At 39.7% G+C, this 17,041-nt stretch overlaps 2 protein-coding genes and 1 long non-coding RNA gene across 3 annotated transcripts; 2 read left to right on the top strand and 1 right to left on the bottom strand.

Annotated features, from left to right (window-relative positions):
* The first annotated feature begins 1,314 nt into the window (after positions 1-1,314).
* Positions 1,315-5,140, top strand: LOC133905830 (guanylate kinase 1). Its single transcript, XM_062347604.1, has 11 exons — positions 1,315-1,473; positions 1,892-1,937; positions 2,102-2,191; positions 2,667-2,743; positions 2,829-2,952; positions 3,463-3,825; positions 3,903-4,024; positions 4,136-4,271; positions 4,385-4,430; positions 4,513-4,621; positions 4,713-5,140. The coding sequence occupies exons 2-11, from the start codon at positions 1,935-1,937 to the stop codon at positions 4,795-4,797; spliced, it is 1,155 nt and encodes a 384-aa protein (XP_062203588.1). The 5' UTR covers positions 1,315-1,473; positions 1,892-1,934; the 3' UTR covers positions 4,798-5,140.
* A 1,188-nt stretch (positions 5,141-6,328) lies between these two features.
* Positions 6,329-11,896, bottom strand: LOC133905831 (uncharacterized). The gene is made up of 2 exons (XR_009907705.1): positions 11,731-11,896; positions 6,329-6,710 (listed from the first exon to the last, which is right to left on the bottom strand). It is a non-coding gene; the product is annotated as an uncharacterized LOC133905831 (long non-coding RNA).
* Positions 7,436-10,819, top strand: LOC133905829 (disease resistance protein RPM1-like). The gene is made up of 2 exons (XM_062347603.1): positions 7,436-7,587; positions 7,825-10,819. The coding sequence occupies exon 2, from the start codon at positions 7,854-7,856 to the stop codon at positions 10,566-10,568; it is 2,715 nt and encodes a 904-aa protein (XP_062203587.1). The 5' UTR covers positions 7,436-7,587; positions 7,825-7,853; the 3' UTR covers positions 10,569-10,819.
* Positions 11,897-17,041: the final 5,145 nt, after the last annotated feature.

The following is a 17,041-nucleotide window of genomic DNA, read 5'->3' as shown; positions in this document are numbered from 1 at the left end:
ATCCGTGTATAACTGACATTGTAGCTTTGGTTAGGCAGCCAAAACTCGGGCGAGCATTTTGCTCGCCTTTGTTCTCGCCAGCATGCAGAATTGAAATGCTCAGACGTGCCAAAAGTTGGAGGCCATCCAAACGGCAGTTAATTATCTAGAGCGTGCTAAAAAATTGATGAGATTAATTGGAGCTACAAACCAAACGTGTCCTTAATCCTTCCGTGCATCAACAAGATGTCCAATCTGGGTTTATCACCCATGTGTAAAGTGTTGTACTAAACGGTGGCATAATTTCTTTTAGAAAGTATACGTTGTCAAACTTCTAGAAATTTGAGCATCCTTATACGCAAAAGTGTCTGGATTTGGTGTAGAATAATATTAAAAGATCATCATTGCAAGTACAGGAAAAATTTATCCATACATACTTTTTAAAAAAATGGTTAAATATATATACTAAAAGATGTTTTGGAGGTGACGTTGGTTACTGTGTGAACAAATTCGTCGTGAGCAGTGGTGACTCTTTTGTGACTAAGTCTTTTTATTAGCATCAGTTAGGTTACAGTTTGCTTCTTATAGCTACTGTTTTGGTGTGATACCTTTTATCTGTAGTTTTTATCTTTTTCGGTTATAAATTTGTTGTTACAAAACACCTAGTGACGCTGGTTTTATTAATTGAAATCGGGGTTCATCCTCATGTCAAAAAACATATTCTAAAAGGAAAAAAACACTTTCCACCTTTAAACTTAACCCTAATTTGTTTTTAACCATTATCAATTATAAAATTGTCCAATCTACAATATTAAACTCCCAAACCATCCAAAACACAAGGACCTTCAATTCAACCTATCGCTCTAAAATCTAAACCGCAGTAGTTTTTTTCCATTTATGGCTCTAGAACCCACGGTACCGGGTTGATTTGCATTCCATGTTGAATCCTCATCATCAAAGTTTGGTTCACTGCCACGCAAAAGAAAGACCCATTATCGTTTAAAATGAGGACTGCGTGCTTTCCAGACAACTTAAAAAGATTCATAATTCGCTGTTCAAAGTTGACAAGTAGACTTTCTTAGAACCTAGTCCAGCAAAGAGAAACAAGCCTGGAGCTGGAGTCAACCATGGAAATTGCAGTGGAACGAAAAGGAAAGAGCAGGTAGGGTGAGGTGCAAACCGGGGAAAGTGAAAGGCAAAAGAAAAGGACGATGCCTTGTTGGAGCCCGGGCCCGCTGCCGTTCCGGGCCCACTGCCGTCCCGGACCCAGACCAGATCCACTGAATGCCGACGCGGTCAAAAAAAAAAAAAAAAAAAAAAACTAAAAAGACAAGGAAAAGTCGTATAAAGCCCCCGCGGCCTCGTCGTCGCTTCCCCCACCGATTCCCTGCCCTCGTTTGATCTGCCCTCCTCCTCCGGCCCAGCGGCGGCGCCGTTGACCCGCCCGCCGCCGCATTCTTCCTCCGCGCCGGGTTTTCCTCGGTCCAGATCCAGGTATTCTCCTCGTGCCGCGGCGGCGCCTCTCGTTCTTCCTTTCTTGCCTCGCCGGCGCGTTCGCTCCCCACCCCCCCCCCCCCCACCACGGGACGCGTGCGGCACTGGTGCGGAGTGGAGATCCGTCGGGGGCCTGGGGGCTGGGTTGGTTTCTCGTTCTGCTTGGTCGGGTGGCTGGCCCCCTTGCTTTCCTTGGACAGTAAATTGATTATTTGCCACTGAAAAGATTCTTGCTTGGACGAAATGCTCGTTTTTTTTTTTATGCGGAATCTTTCGCTCTTTTGCTCTGCGCCCTGAAATCAGAATGCTTGCTTCTCTCCAATCCGTGCAGTTTGCGGAGATTGGGATGGTTCTGTTAGTAATCGGAATGTGTTTGCTTGTTTGCTTTGATCCTTACTGCTCTTGCTTTCGTGGACAGAGCGTGAGCAAGGTTGAACCTGCCCGTGATTACGGCGCTGTTCATGGTAAGTTGGTTAGCTGGTAGTATATCTACGTGCTTGCACGTGCGTGTGGTAGCTTGTTTGTTACGGTGCGCGTGTGCGAGCACATGTTGTGATGCCAAGAAAGATCAGATCACGTCCCATGCCTAAGTGGCTCCTGATCTTGATAAATTTGATCCTGTAAACAGGGTGAAGAGGCTGTTGACTTCCGCGTGGAGAGCGTCGCCTTGGAGTCCAAGGATTGCCGACAGCATGCCGTGGACGCTGGCGATAAGACGGTGAGTTGGATGAAAAAGTTGTTTACATCAACTTTGGTGCCATTTCAGTTATGCCTAAATGCCACTGGTGCTTTTTGTCAGTTGCTGGGGATGTCACTTGTATTATGTTACATGCAACTGAGAAAAGACGATTACTAGCAAGCCTGCCGTGACTTTGATGTCTTTCTAGACTCAGAACATACAGTCATGCTTTGTAGCTTGGAGCACGAGTACCCTCAGCTATCTTGAGCTGAGTTACTCGTTTCTCTTTCAAAGGAGAAAGGCAGTGTAGGCACAATATATGATGCTGCATGAACTTCTTGTACCAACTCCTACTCAGAATTAGCTAAGATTGTCTGCTTGAACCATGCAACCGGCTGGTACCTTTGCTAGTGTGCAGTTAAATTAACTTTGCTCGTGTAACTGTTCATTGCTGTTTATTTTAGTAATGGATACTCCAAAGCTAAATTGCAACATCATTGTCTCCCTTTTGCAGTATGTTATCGGCAGATCAGATGATGACTCCAAGTCATCCATTGACATTAAAATTCTGGACAAACTAACTCAGACTTGGTATTGGACTTTCATTTTGCTTGTGCACTCTGCTTTCACTCTACTTTTTAGTAGTTTCTCACTTGTATCGGTTGTCTTATGGCAGGGTTGTACCTACAGTACTTGGGACACAGCCAACCAAATCACACTCTGCGGTTCTTGTAAATGACGAGAATATACTGATTATTGAAAAGGGTGTCCCCTTGAATGATTCCATCTGGTTCCTTGAGGTAAAGACTAGCAAATTGATACTAGATCCATTTATTAGGATTATTCTTCTTATCATGTTGAGAGGGAGGAATTTGTTCATCTTTTTCAAGACTCAGAACCAAGTAAACTGGATACTCTCTTGGAAATCTTAGTAATTGTTTTCTTGGTGTGGTCTCCAAAAACTGCCATACAATGTTGTTCCTTCTGTAAGGACATGATGTACTTTTGGGCCTTACCTTAGTGACAAGACAAATGTATATTTATATTGTCACATAGTTAAGTTGCCTAAATTGTCATGGTAATTGGCATGGTGCATTCAACAAGTTTGCTGTTCTGTTAATTCAGAATTGCATATTTCTTTCTCTTTAGATGCTTGTGCAGGGGACCTTAATGATGTTTCTCTGTGTGCTTCTTTTCAAGAGGCCTGTGGATGTTAAAAAATGTCTTGTTGCTTCTTGTGTGGACTTCTCTTTATGCGTTCACATAATTCACCTAATTATGTTGACACTCTGCTGCTTTATTTATTTCAGATAGACACTCCCTTTGTTAAACAGCAGCGGAAAATCAAGGGCACAGAAGTTGTTACTTGGAGCAAGGGGGTAATTGGCGTGGGCCAAAAGCCAGTTGTGATTAGTGGACCTTCTGGTGTTGGTAAAGGGACATTGATTGCAAAGTTGATGAAAGACTATCCGTCAAAGTTTGGGTTTTCTGTTAGCCACACTACAAGAGCTCCAAGGGAGAAGGAAATAGATGGAGTTCACTACCACTTCACAGAACGAAGCAAAATGGAGAAAGATATTAGTGAGGGTAAATTTCTTGAATTCGCTCATGTTCATGGAAATGTATATGGCACAAGTATTGAAGCAGTTGAATCTGTTACTGATGAGGGGAAGGTAAAACTACTACACTCTTTTCATACAAATTTCTGAAAGGTGAATTACTTCATCTTTCCATTGCTTTTTCATTGAAGAGGTGTATTCTCGACATTGATGTCCAAGGAGCTCGATCTGTGAGGGCTTCTTCTCTTGAAGCAATATTCATCTTTGTATGCCCTCCATCGTTCGAGGAACTAGAGAAGCGCCTTCGGGCACGGTATATCTGTAGTTTATAAAATGTAGTGATAGGCTAAGCTCATGTGATAGATTTTTTCATTCTTAGTCATATAACAAGACAACATGCTTGATTCACACTCTGGTCATACAGGGGTACAGAAACAGAGGAACAAATCCAGAAACGACTGAGAAATGCTCGGGCTGAGCTTGATCAGTCCAATTCACCTGGTCTTTTTGATCATCTGTTGGTAAATGATGACCTTGAAACTTGCTATGAGAATTTGAAGGTAATTCACCCTGCTCATTTGGCTACATAAGCTTTCTTTTCCTAAGCTTTTTGAATGCAAGACTCCAGTCATGTTGCTCATCTCTTTCTAAATAATGTTATTGCAACCTGCAGAAGTTGCTTTCTCTGGATGATGACCAGGTAGATGCAGATGATTTTTGTAAGTTTCATGAACTTTCTTACTTCCACTGTATGCTGATGCTTCAGTTTGTTTTCTGATAGTGAATCTCATTATGTGTCAGTTACCAAGAATGGTAAAGAAACTGCAAGTTACTCTACTGTGTCCAAAATCGACTCAGAAATTTTGTTGCAATCTGAGACTAATGGAGCGGAGAAAGGAACTACAAGCTTGTATGTCATATGGCCCTTGTTTTTCCTACAATTTTTGTGCTATTAGCGGATGATTTGATGCTCACCCTTCTGTATTTGAACTTTCCCGCAGGCTAGCGCTTGATTTGTCATCTGTCTCAGGAGGTGCCCCTGGACGAACAAGGGGACTTAAGATACGCTCAGTTAACTCCTTTTGACAATGGCTTAAATGGGCATTTAAGATGACCCAAAACATTCTTCCAAGTGATACTTCAAAAGTGCTGACTTGAATTTTGGATCAATTCCCATGAGATGACAGCTCCAAAAACATCTTAGCTACGAAAAAAGGAAACAAACATGGAATTTATTTCCATTTGTTATTCGTTTGTGCCAGAACGAGGTGAAATCAGAGTGAGGAATTGTACCTTATTTTTGAGGGATTGTGTACTTTACTGCTGTTGAGAGATTTGTTCGGATAATATGATGGGAGCCTATCTAATTGTTCCTGTGTTCTAAATAACCTTGAGCTCATTGCTGGATTATGTTTTGCTTTTGTATTGACTCCTCTGGGTTATATTGTGCTTATCACTTAGACTCCTGAGATCTGTGGTATAGTATTTGTAACCTCGGGAGCCAAGACAAGCAAATGCTAAGTTAGAAATTGCTAGTAGGCTCCCTTTCTTCCTGCTACATTTGTCTTAAGATTATCATTTGTTTTGTTGCTATCTGTTTCAGAGTCTCATACATCCTGCAATTTCTGAACTGTTCCTTAATTCAAGAAATCTAAATTATAATCCGAGGTTAATATCTTTTTAACAAATGTTAAATAGTGCTTGTCTATTGTGATATAGGCGGAACTCGTTTTACGTGTAATATTGCAGAAGTACTGACATGAATTTTGGATCAACTTCTATTAGATAAACATAAGAAACGTCTTAGGAAACGGGAAACAAAAAAATGGAACTTATTTTTCCATTTGTCATTTGTAGGCTCTGTCGTAGTTCTTTGTAACAGAATGAAGGGAAATCATAGTGCGGGATTTATACCTTATTTCTGAGGAATTATGTACTTAATCGTTGTTGAGAGTCTTTATTAGTGGAACAAATGATGACTATATCCTCCTCTCTCTCTCTCTCTCTCTCTCTCTCTCTCTCTCTCTCTCTCTCTCTCTCTCTCTCTCTCTCTCTCTCTTGTCGGGTCTAAAGCACATTGCTGATAGATGGTGCACTTGCTGCCTTGTTCTTCACTACGATTTTACTTTCTTTGTGGTGTGTCCTAGCTAACTGAAATTCGTTTCCTTTCCTTGCTACTATTTTTTTTTTTGGGGCAAGGGTCAGAAAATACGGCTTAGAGCCCAAAATTGGCCTTAATGTACCTCGTCACTTTCAAAAAGTATTTAAAATAGCATGACCTAGATACCAAAACCTGTCTTATTTTGAATGGCTTTTGCCCTTTTCCTCTTTTGTGGTTGAATTACTCAAATTATTATGGATCGAAGTCTGTTCGTTTTTTTGGAGGTTAAAGAGCTTCGGTAAAGTACATACCGTGATTGATATCATTTCACTCCTGACTGATCTTTTACAAAATGATATTGCAATTATAAAGAGCTACGGATTAGGGTATCATCGTCTTTGGCGCAATCACAGGAGATGCAGCAGATTCCAGTTGCATCCCTGTTCCGGAGCCTACAATACTACAGGGTTGCTTGCAAGTATCAGCAATCTCTGCATTCCTATGGTCAACCAAATATAGGAAAATGAACTGTAATAAATCATTCGTTAACAAACTTCAATTTGCAAGTCTTCATAACAGACAAATGATTGGGGTAGTTCAACTAAACAACTGTTAACATCCTTTTCTTTTACCTGATCTTCGCAACTGGGTCAAAGGTCAACTGAAGCCCTTACATGGCTTGGTTACTTGACCTATCCTTCCATTGGAAGTTCACATTCAACACATATATTTCATGCCGTCCTCACCACATACCGTCCTCCCCCTTTCAATTCAACTACGCTGCTGCTATAGCTCTTCAGAACCATAACACACTGGTGCCATCCAATTCTCCTATCATTTCCGCTTTCGCGGCTGGTAGTTCTTCATATGGTATTGTTTCTCAAGAGTCTGCCAAGTCCTGCACAGTAACAGATAGAGTTTTTGTTTTATGAACAATTTTATTTGGATAGTTATTTCCATGAATTATGGTGGTATGCTTGAGTCTTTTTGTTTACGCCTCAGGAACTTCTAAATATGTACCGTTGTTTCTTCTTCTCAAAGAAAAGTGCTGTTGTTTGGAAGAAATAAGAAAATACTTCCAACCCAGCTTGGTTCAGAAATCTCTGTCTGCAGTCCATACCAAGAACAATTTTATTGAGCTAAAGCAGCAGTGTAAAGGTTCCAGAAAACAATTTCAAAAATAAAACGAATAAAGTACTATCAGCATGTCCTTTTAAATTTAATCCTCTTTATCTCCACTAGTGAGTCTTGTTTCAAGTTTCATTCTTTCATGGCTTCCTCCTCCTGGGGAAGGGGCTTCACATGCTATTTTGCCTAAGGCAGAAGCTTCATAATCCGTTTTATTTTATTTTCTTATGTTCCTGAAATAGATTTTCCCAAATTTTTACTTTTATTGTTAGATTATTATATCTTCAAAAATTTTCTTTCCTCGCAATTGTATTTATTTATTACTTTATGGTTCAGCTAGAATCTCTCTTATGAGTCTTCTCAGTCTTCCTTTTCTCTCTGCCATCCTGTGCTGGAGACTAACTGCTTGATGAGCAAGCAGCATATTTTTTTTCTCTCGAATACGTATGAGAGCTGCATATCTTTGTATTAAGACGGGGAAAAGGATAGTCTGTTGTAGCGACCTAGCAAGCTGCACATTTTCATCATGAGTTTGTTTGCTGCTACGTGTAGGTGCATTTGGACCAAATTACCAAAATTCAGCCAATCACTGAACTTGAAAGGGTTCGACTGGACAAGCTAGAACCGGATTTACTACTATAAGAAAGGTAAGAAGTGCTCCTCCTTTTGTCTATGTTAGGACATTGTTCTATGTGTTAACTGACCCTCATACCACACGCACGAGCACACGCACGCGCACACACACACCTGATAAAAAATGACAATTAGAAAATAAAAATAAAAATGAGATTAATGAGTAATTATTTAAAAAAATACTTTCAGACCTGTATGCAGTGTTTCCAAGGTATTTTCCCCACTTAACACAGCTTTAAAATTGCATGCAGGAGGGGTCAAGTAGCTGAAGCCAAGAACAATGGCAGAAGGTTTGATACTAGTTGTGCTTCAAAAAATTGCAACTACTTTAGGTGGAGCTGCACTGAATGTAATTATGTCCAAATTGGGGAGAGAAGGCAACATTTTACTTGAAGCAGAGAACAGCATGAAGGAAATTGAGACTGAATTCGAAATAATGCAAGCGTACATAAGTCAAGTAGATCCATACAGCGAAAATGACAAAGTTCTCAAATCCTGGCTGAAGAATGTAAGAAAGATAGCATCTGAAGTTGAGGATATCATTGACCAATATGCATTTCTCCTCGGGAAAATGGACAATGCAGAAAGCTTCATGGAGAAAGTGTTCCGACGTTCAGAAAATGTCAAGGCCTGGAGTAATATTTCTGCTCAGCTAAAACAAGTAAAAGCACGCCTTCAAAGTCTAACAACTATGAAAGAGAGATATTGCATCACAGTATCTGGACTTGGTGGTGAACCATCGAGCCACAATATCACTCGTCAGGATTACCTGTCTGATTCTTCCTACTTAAACGATGATGATGATGGGGTAATCGTAGGAAACGAAGATGAAGCAAAGAAGTTGACACAATACATAAATGATGATGATAATATGGATCGCACATTTATCTCCATCTTGGGTATGGGAGGTTCAGGCAAAACAACCATTGTGAGAAGCATCTATAGGAAACAAAAAGTAACGAAGAATTTCGATTGTTATGCCTGGATCACAGTATCACAAAATTATCATGTCGAAGACCTTTTGAGTAAAGTCATAAAGCAACTTCATAACTCAGATGAACATGGTACAACTGATCACACATATTTTGCCGAGAGGATCCATAGTTATCTCACGAACAAGAGATACCTTATTGTTTTGGATGACATGTGGAACAGAGATTTTTTGTTATTCTTTGATCGAGCATTGGTGAGGAACAAGTGCGGAAGTAGAGTCATCATTACTACTCGAATAGAAGCTGTTGCATCATTAGCTCAGCAGAACCATACTATCAGAATTGGCCTTCTTTCACAGAGAGAATCATGGAAACTTTTCAGTAAAAAGGCATTCTCAAAGCTTGGCAAGGAAACATCAACTTGCCCTCAAGGTCTTGTTCAGTGGGCAAACAAAATCTTGGAGAGATGCCAAGGCCTGCCCCTTGCTATTGTAGCCATAGGGAGCCTTCTATCCTACAGAGAAATGGAGGAGCAAGAGTGGAGACTATTCTACAATCAACTTAATTGGCAACTAACAAATAACCCAGAACTCAACTGGGTATCGAGCGTTCTGAAGTTAAGTTTGAATGATCTTCCAAGCCACTTGAGGAATTGCTTCCTGTACTGTGGGTTATTCCCTGAAGATTACCAAATACGACGGAATTGGATAATCAGATTGTGGGTAGCTGAAGGTTTTGTGGAAGATCGAGGAACAGAGACAGCACTGGAGGAAATAGCTGAGGAGTACCTCAAGGAACTTACTCGGCGCTCATTGATTCAAGTAACTGAAAGGAATGAATTTGGACGACCAAGAAGGTTTCAGATACACGATCTTGTCAGAGAAATGACACTGACCATATCAAGAAAGGAGAGGTTTGGTCATATATGTAATCAGCCAGATGTAACATACATTGGCGATGTAGCAAACCGTATATCGGTGCACAGTGGAGGCCAAGTCTATCAGCCAGGTCCATCTTCACAGCATCTGCGCTCATTTTTATTGTTTGACAAACATGTGCCAATTCAATGGATCAACACTGCTTCATCGAATTTCAAACTGTTAAGAGTCCTGTGCCTCAGATACTCCCTCCTTGAGGTCATTCCAGATGCCATAACTGGTTTATTCAATCTGCACTACCTTGATTTCTCTCGTACTAAAGTGAGGACAATAGCAAAATCAGTGGCAAGGCTCAAGAAATTACAGACATTGCATCTCAGGTTTGCCCGTGTGAGGGAGTTGACGTCTGAAATAACAATGCTCACAAACCTCCGGCACTTGTCTGTGAGTAATGATTTGTATGGCACATCGATTTCTGGCAATATCCGCAGTCTCAAGCACTTGCAGACTCTTCGAGAGGTGAAAGCCAACAAAGATTTGGCTCAAAATCTTGGGTACCTGACACAACTAAGAAGCTTGGGCATTACAGGAGTCCAACAAAGCTACAACGAAGATCTCTGGGCTTCCATCAGGAAGATGACTGTCCTTACAAAGTTGGCAGTCGCAACTTCTGGTGGAAAAGAAGTCCTTGACTTGCAAAACTTGAGATCACTCAAGAATCTTGAGAAGTTATACTTGACTGGCAAGTTGGCAGAAGGAATGCTTTTTCCAACATCTGATGGTTTTCAGAAGCTTAAGGTCCTAACAATGCGGTGGTCTGGGCTAATAAGAGACCCCTTAAGTTCCATATGTCAAATGGTAAACCTTGTTTATCTTAACCTTTATTGTGCATATGATGGGGAATCCTTGGTATTCTGTTCTGGATGGTTTCCAAAGCTCAAGCAACTCTACCTTGGCAAACTGGAGAATTTGAGGTCAATTCAGATAAATGATGGCGCCATTACAAACTTAACATACCTAGAACTTCATGAGCTGCGCAATCTGAAAAATGTTCCTGAAGGCCTTACAAATCTTAGGCTGCTTCAGCACTTGTATGCTCAAAAGATGCCAGGAGAGTTCGTGGAGAAACTGGAGGGAAGTTGCCGGGGCTTTGTTCAGCACATTGCCAACATTAAATGCATGTGATATGCTCTCTTCAGTCCTCGTAATAATTATATTTGGTTTCTGTAGTTGGTTCGTTACTCCTTGTGGCCTGTCATGTAGGAGGGTTGTTTTATTTCGGACATCTACTTTCTTGTGTACTGTTAAAAAACAGGATGCCACATTTTGTCCAATAATTTGCTAAGAGTTGTAATAAGAGAGGACAGTGACAACCAGTTCCAAATGACGACAGCCAGTCCCAGGATACTCCTAGTTACATGCCCACACTTTATTTCCCTCTCAGGGTCTTTTTGGATAGGGATTTAGACCCAAATAGTCAACATTTAGTTCAAATTTGAACTAATAATCCTAAAAAAACACTGAGGCAACGCCCCTCATTCAAACATCCCCTTTGTCTAGTTATGTTTGGAAATTGCATGATTGTAATTTCATAATCTTTATGTCCATACATTTGGCCATATCTTTAAGATGCTCCAATAACTCCATAATAAAGGAAGGGGTACAAAACATGCATGCTACTTAGAGCTAGAATGTTCATGTTATGTTCAAACTAATAAACGGTACTAAAAAAGATGTAAAGGGAACATAATTGGTAAATGCAAAATAAGTTTAAACTAATTGTTATATGCAAACAAAATGAGCTTCTAACACTAAACTGTAAGAAAGTGATCAGGACTTTCTATCCTGATGATTTGATCATGTTACTCCAATAGTTTCATCCGTGTTAACAAATCAAAATGCAAGATTTTAGGAATTGCGTTGACAGGAAAAAGTTGTTGGATGTTAATGTAGTGGACCATAATGTGACTAGTGGGTACGAAAAAATCAAGCGCCAGATGTGTATGGAATTACCTTGCAGTAGTGCCACATGTATCTACCACATCTTATATACTAGCAGGATAGCTAGCGCTTGCAGAGGGAACTTGTAGCAAAGAATTAGGCCCTATTTGGATTGAAAGAATTTCAAAGGAAAGTTGTAGGAATCGCAAAACGGAGGAAAGGAAGTTAGGGATAAGCGTTTGGAAGTTGGAATGGAGAAGAGCCGATTCCTTTACTTCGGAATGCTGTACCTAGATGCTGATTTCACAAGAAATGAAAATTCCACTCCGATCTCTGGTTTTCTTTTCCTTCGCGTATGCCCGATGCAGCGCGCATGAACAAGAGAGGAAAGAACGAGGAATCGTACCACAAGAACCTGGTTCATCACTTCCCCCATGGCAATCTCATCTCTACCGCCGCCGTCGTCGTCCCGGGAACCGCCGCCCTTCCCGCGCAGGCCTGCTCCGCGCCCCGGCGACCTGATATGCCAACTTCCCCTGCCCCGCCTCACTTTTTTTTTCACAACGGGTTATCCCCAGATTTTATTACAAAAGCCAACGAAATTACAAACAGTCTTATCCTCCGGACCGAAACATTTATAGCAAAACGGACTAAAGACAAAGTTGGAACAACTATAGCAGAACTGCCCCCTAGCAAAAACTGCCAACGAGACACAAATAGACACATCAGAGTAACCATTAAGACGCTTAACACAGCACATAATGCTAACGACATATGCTAAGACAATCCAGTGACAGGACACCTGATCATATTTACAAAAGACAACAGGAATAACAGCTAAACACCAAAAACCCTCTACACAATCTCGATGATTGCACCGGCTGGGACACTCTCCTCTCTTTGCTCTCTTGCGGCTTTGTAACATGTCGTCCTACTTCTTAAAATAGAAGAATAGTATCATCTCATACAGTGTCTGCGTTCTTACCATCAGCACGTCTTTGTGCTGATCATCAAGGAGACTTACCCAATATCGAAAGAAAAAACACACATAGCACACAATCTCAGTAGGAGATCGAACTGGTTTTTTAATCGAAAACCACTCTATTTCTCATTCTCCGGATAGCCCAAATAAAAACAGCTAAACCCGTCATATAAAAAGTTTCCCCACCAAGGAGGGAATGTTAGACCCAACAAAAATACTGATCTACGCTTTCTGGTCGACGTTAGCCCCCAATGACCAAACCAATTAAACTCCAAAATTAGCCATGGTGCATCCAAAGAACATATGGTTAGTGCTCTCAGGTTCACAACAGAAGACACATTTAGGTCTCCTTTCCACTTCCTTCTGATAAGATTATCTTTAGTAAGGATAGCATTTTGATGCACCAACCACATAAAAATTTTGATTTTCAAAGGGATTTTATCTTTCTAAATTATGTTATGATGCAGACCAACCTGAGTTCTACATAGATATTTGTATATTGACTTCACAGAAAACTTCCTAGCATTCCCTCAATGTCAAATCAGGTTTTCTATCTCAAGGGACAGCGCACAAGTCAATAGAGCATCTTTCAACCTTCTTAATTGGCACTGAAGCTCTTCATTAAGCCATCTTCTATAAAAAAAAGTTCCATTGTTTAGAAGCAGCAGTTGCCACAATCAAGTTTTGGTTATTACAAATCTCAAAAGGACCTCTAAATTTGTCACTGAATGAGACCTCACCGCACCATGCATCTCTCCAAAAGTGAGTTTTTTTCCATTCCAAATTCTCATTTTCTGCCGGCCAAGTAAAAAATTTTAACCTTTAGTAAGTCATTCCACACAGAGGAATATTTAGGGTTTGGCTTTAACTGGGATACATATTTACTGTGGATGTACTTTTTTTTTTCTACAATCTATTACCATATACCATTTTCGTTTTCAAGTTTTCACCACCATTTGCACAACAAACTAACATTAAGCTTCATGAGATTCTATATTCCCAGACCCCCTTTGTTTTGGGGTTCTTGCATGACACCTTTTTTCTTTAAAAATAAGGCACAATTTTCCTATTTATTTTCACACTTAGGGTACCCCGAGTTACCACTCTCTCACTAAACCCCCTTTGTTTAAGGCAATTGAAAAGGAACTCCCAATTTACCTTATGGTAAACCTTTTCAAAGTCAAGTTTCAACACTAAACGATCCTTCTTTTTTATTCTAGTGTCATGTAGGGTTTCATAAAGACACATAATCCCCTCCATTATATTACTATCTTTTATAAAAGCATTCTGGCAACGATTAATCAGCATGTGCATGTATTTTTCAAGTATCAAGGTCATCACTTTAGTGAAAATATTGTAGCTTATATTTAGGAGGCAGATATGTCTGTATTGTTGAATTTTATTAGCCTCTTTCAATTTGGGTAAAGGGGTAATGGTCCCATAATTTAATCTGCAGATGTCTAAATCATGCTCATAGAAATCATGGAACATATTCATGAGATCCAACTCAATGATTTCCCATCATTGCTAGTAGAACTCAATAGGTAAGTGATCAGGCCCTGGAGGAGTATTTTTCTCCATAGAGAAGATAGCATATTTAACTTCCTTCACTGTGAAAGGAGTGTTTAAGGCTATATTTTCATCAACAATTATTTTTCATCACTATCCAAGCAGTTTGCATTTAAATGGAAGAGAGGTTCATCCCGAGGACCAAAGAGTTATTTGTAATATTGAGTGGTATGAAGGAGAAGATTCTCATCACCCTCAATAATTCTATCATCCTGCTGGATGAAAAAAATAGTGTTCTTTTTTTTTGCCATTTGCAATTCTATGGAAAAACTCTGTGTTATTATCCCCTTTTAGAAGCCATTTAGAGTTGGATCTTTTATTTTAGTAAATTTCTTCCTCTTCCAGCATATGCATCGGCTCTAATTGGATCTCACTTTTTCTTCTTAGCTGAGTCTCATTTAGAATATGTTCTTCCACAAGATTTTCAAGGGCAAGTAATTCATCATTGAGAATTTTATCTTTCTTCTAGTCTCCCCTCTAAGATTATTTCCCCATCCTTTCAAATTTTTTTTAACCCTTTTCTCTTTAATTGACCACACATCCAAGTTAGAATTAGCAGTCACTGGTTTACTCCAGATCTCAACAATCTTAAGCATGAAATCAGAGTGAGAGAGCCAAGACAATTCAAAAGAAAAAGGTTTTAGTTGTCTGATTGGCTCATCACCAGTGTTCAATACAAGTGGATTGTGGTAAGATGCACATCTAGGAATCTTTTTAAGAGTCACAAGGGGAAACGTTTGTTCCCAGTTTTTACTCATGAGGACCCTATCCAATTTTTTCATAGTTGGATTCATTCTGTTATTGCTCCAAGTATACTTGCCACCAGATATAAACAACTCCCTGAGCTCATAAGAGTTTATAATAGCATTAAACATATCAGTGACTTTATTTTCTTGAAATCTTTTGTTTTTCTCAGTGCTGAATCTTAGGATGTTAAAGTCCCCACCAACTAGCAAGGGAAGAGTGTTAGCCTGACAAATGCTAGACAATTCAAGGAGGAACTGGTCCTTTTCTTCTTCCTGAGCAGGGCCATACAAAGTGACCATTGTCCATTTCTTATTAGCTTTTTTTATCAGTCACACTAGCCAGAATGTGAAACCTTCCAAAAGAGAAGGAATCAACATCAAATATATCCAAATTAACTCTACATAAGATGCCACCTGATCTACCAGAGGAGGACAACAAATGCCAAGCATAGGATTTTCTAGCATATATTTTTCTAAAGAATTTGCCCCTAAAGCTTTTCCTCATGGTTTCTTGCAAAACAATGAAGTCAGCTTGCTGTTCTTGAATCAAGTCCCTCGAGCAAGTCTCCATTCCTTTATTGGAGACCCCCTACAACTTCAAAATATTTCTATCATTATTTGTATTTTCGTTTATTAGTTGGCCTTTTTCTAAGATTCCACCTGGAGCAAATCTTGGGGGTTTCTCCTTCAGAAGTGATTTCGCCATCGAGAGGTTGGCTTTTCACTTATCTAGGACACCTACTTACCTTTTGTTTCCTGCCCCACCTCACTAGCGGCCGATTGATTTGTTATTCTCATCCGCTGGATTGAGGAGATGAGAAGGACGGTGAGAAGGAGAGAACATGTGAGGTCGATGTCTTGGAGCTCTGTGCTTAAATGGAACAGAGAATCATAACCATGAGCCACAAGGAGTGCTCAAGATTGAAGTGCAAAAAGTGACAGTGCACACATCAGTAGAAACAAAGTATTTGATGAACAAAATGTGCTGGAGTATAAGTAGAACTGAGAAAAAAAAGAGCCCAGAGCGAAAAAATATCGGACCCAGCCTAATTTTGGCCCGCCCAAATAGGTCTGTTGGCTGCTATCGGCGGGCTTGGGCATAAGTTGCAAGCCCAACCCGAAATATTAAATTTGATTATTTTCCACGTAAAAATCATCGGGCGGCTTGGCAAGACCATGGCTCAAATTTGTTGCCCAATGGGAGCTTAGGACCGCGCTTGGGCAGCCATTTTAGGTCCAAAATTTTTTGGGCTTTTTGTCAGCCATGCTCGGGTCTGAGTATAAGTGAATTATCTATCTTTTCCCATCAACTTAGTTTTTTGGTGAGTTGATTGGTACATACAACTCAATATGGTATAAGAGTAAGATGTCTCATGTCTAGACAACATAGTTTAATAAAAATAAAAAAAGATTTGACAGCCGTTTCTATTCCACATCTAAGGCCTGATAGACCCTTCACGCGAGGGGATGTTCAAATACAAGTGAATTACACTTTCTTCACTATTAGTTAGCTCTTGAGTGAGTTAGTCGATGCATGTAACCTAATAATAAACTGTTGTGTGTTTTATGTCGGATTTGCCTGTATTTGAAATGATTTAATCATACATTTTTGCACATTTCTTAAACTAGTGCTATATATACTACACTAATTATTGCAACTTGATTCATGTCTTCCAAACACCCAACTCTACCACATCTCTCTATTTTCTCAATCCTCTGTTTTCTGCCTACACTCCTTTCATATCCCTATTCCTATGTTTTCCCCAATGTTCCTGTCACACATCAAATTATGCATATTCATATTTGCATACATTTCAGAAGCATTCATAAGCATTTGGATGAATTTTTTGGAATCTTGAGTTAGTTTGAATTCAAATTTAATTAAAAAGAGAATATCATATGAAATAATAGAAATACATTTAAATGGAGCTTTACAAAGCAACTCATCTTTTCACCATATAAACCTAGGGTTAGAAATAATTTTAAAAATTAGTACACCACATGAAAGTAATATTAGTGAATTTTCTCAGATTTTTAGGAATTTATTTGAGACCTTAAAAATTATTAAATTTATAAAAATATCATTATTTGTGGAATTTTAAATTGAAATCTACACAGGCTTTTAGGGTGCAACCAACTCAAATAGATTCATCTTGAATTTTAGTTGCTCCATAAAAAGTTTCATAATTTTTGGTGCACAGGAGCACCCCTGTACAAGCTGTGAAAGAGGGAGAGAATAATCGACCACGGGTAATATTCATGATCGGGTATTGTTCATCCGAGAAAAGTTATCTTCGTCTACCTCTCGACAAAACTCCCAGAGACTGAGCTCCACGTGGCCGGCGACCATAGCAGGACTTGGGCGGTGCCCCAGCTCCTCTCCTCTCTCTGTTGTGGATGAGTACACCGAGAGCCTTATC

The sequence above is a fragment of the Phragmites australis genome, chromosome 23 (genome assembly GCF_958298935.1).
Source record: "Phragmites australis chromosome 23, lpPhrAust1.1, whole genome shotgun sequence".
Taxonomy (NCBI): domain Eukaryota; kingdom Viridiplantae; phylum Streptophyta; class Magnoliopsida; order Poales; family Poaceae; genus Phragmites; species Phragmites australis.
This window is presented reverse-complemented; position numbering and strand designations above follow the sequence as displayed.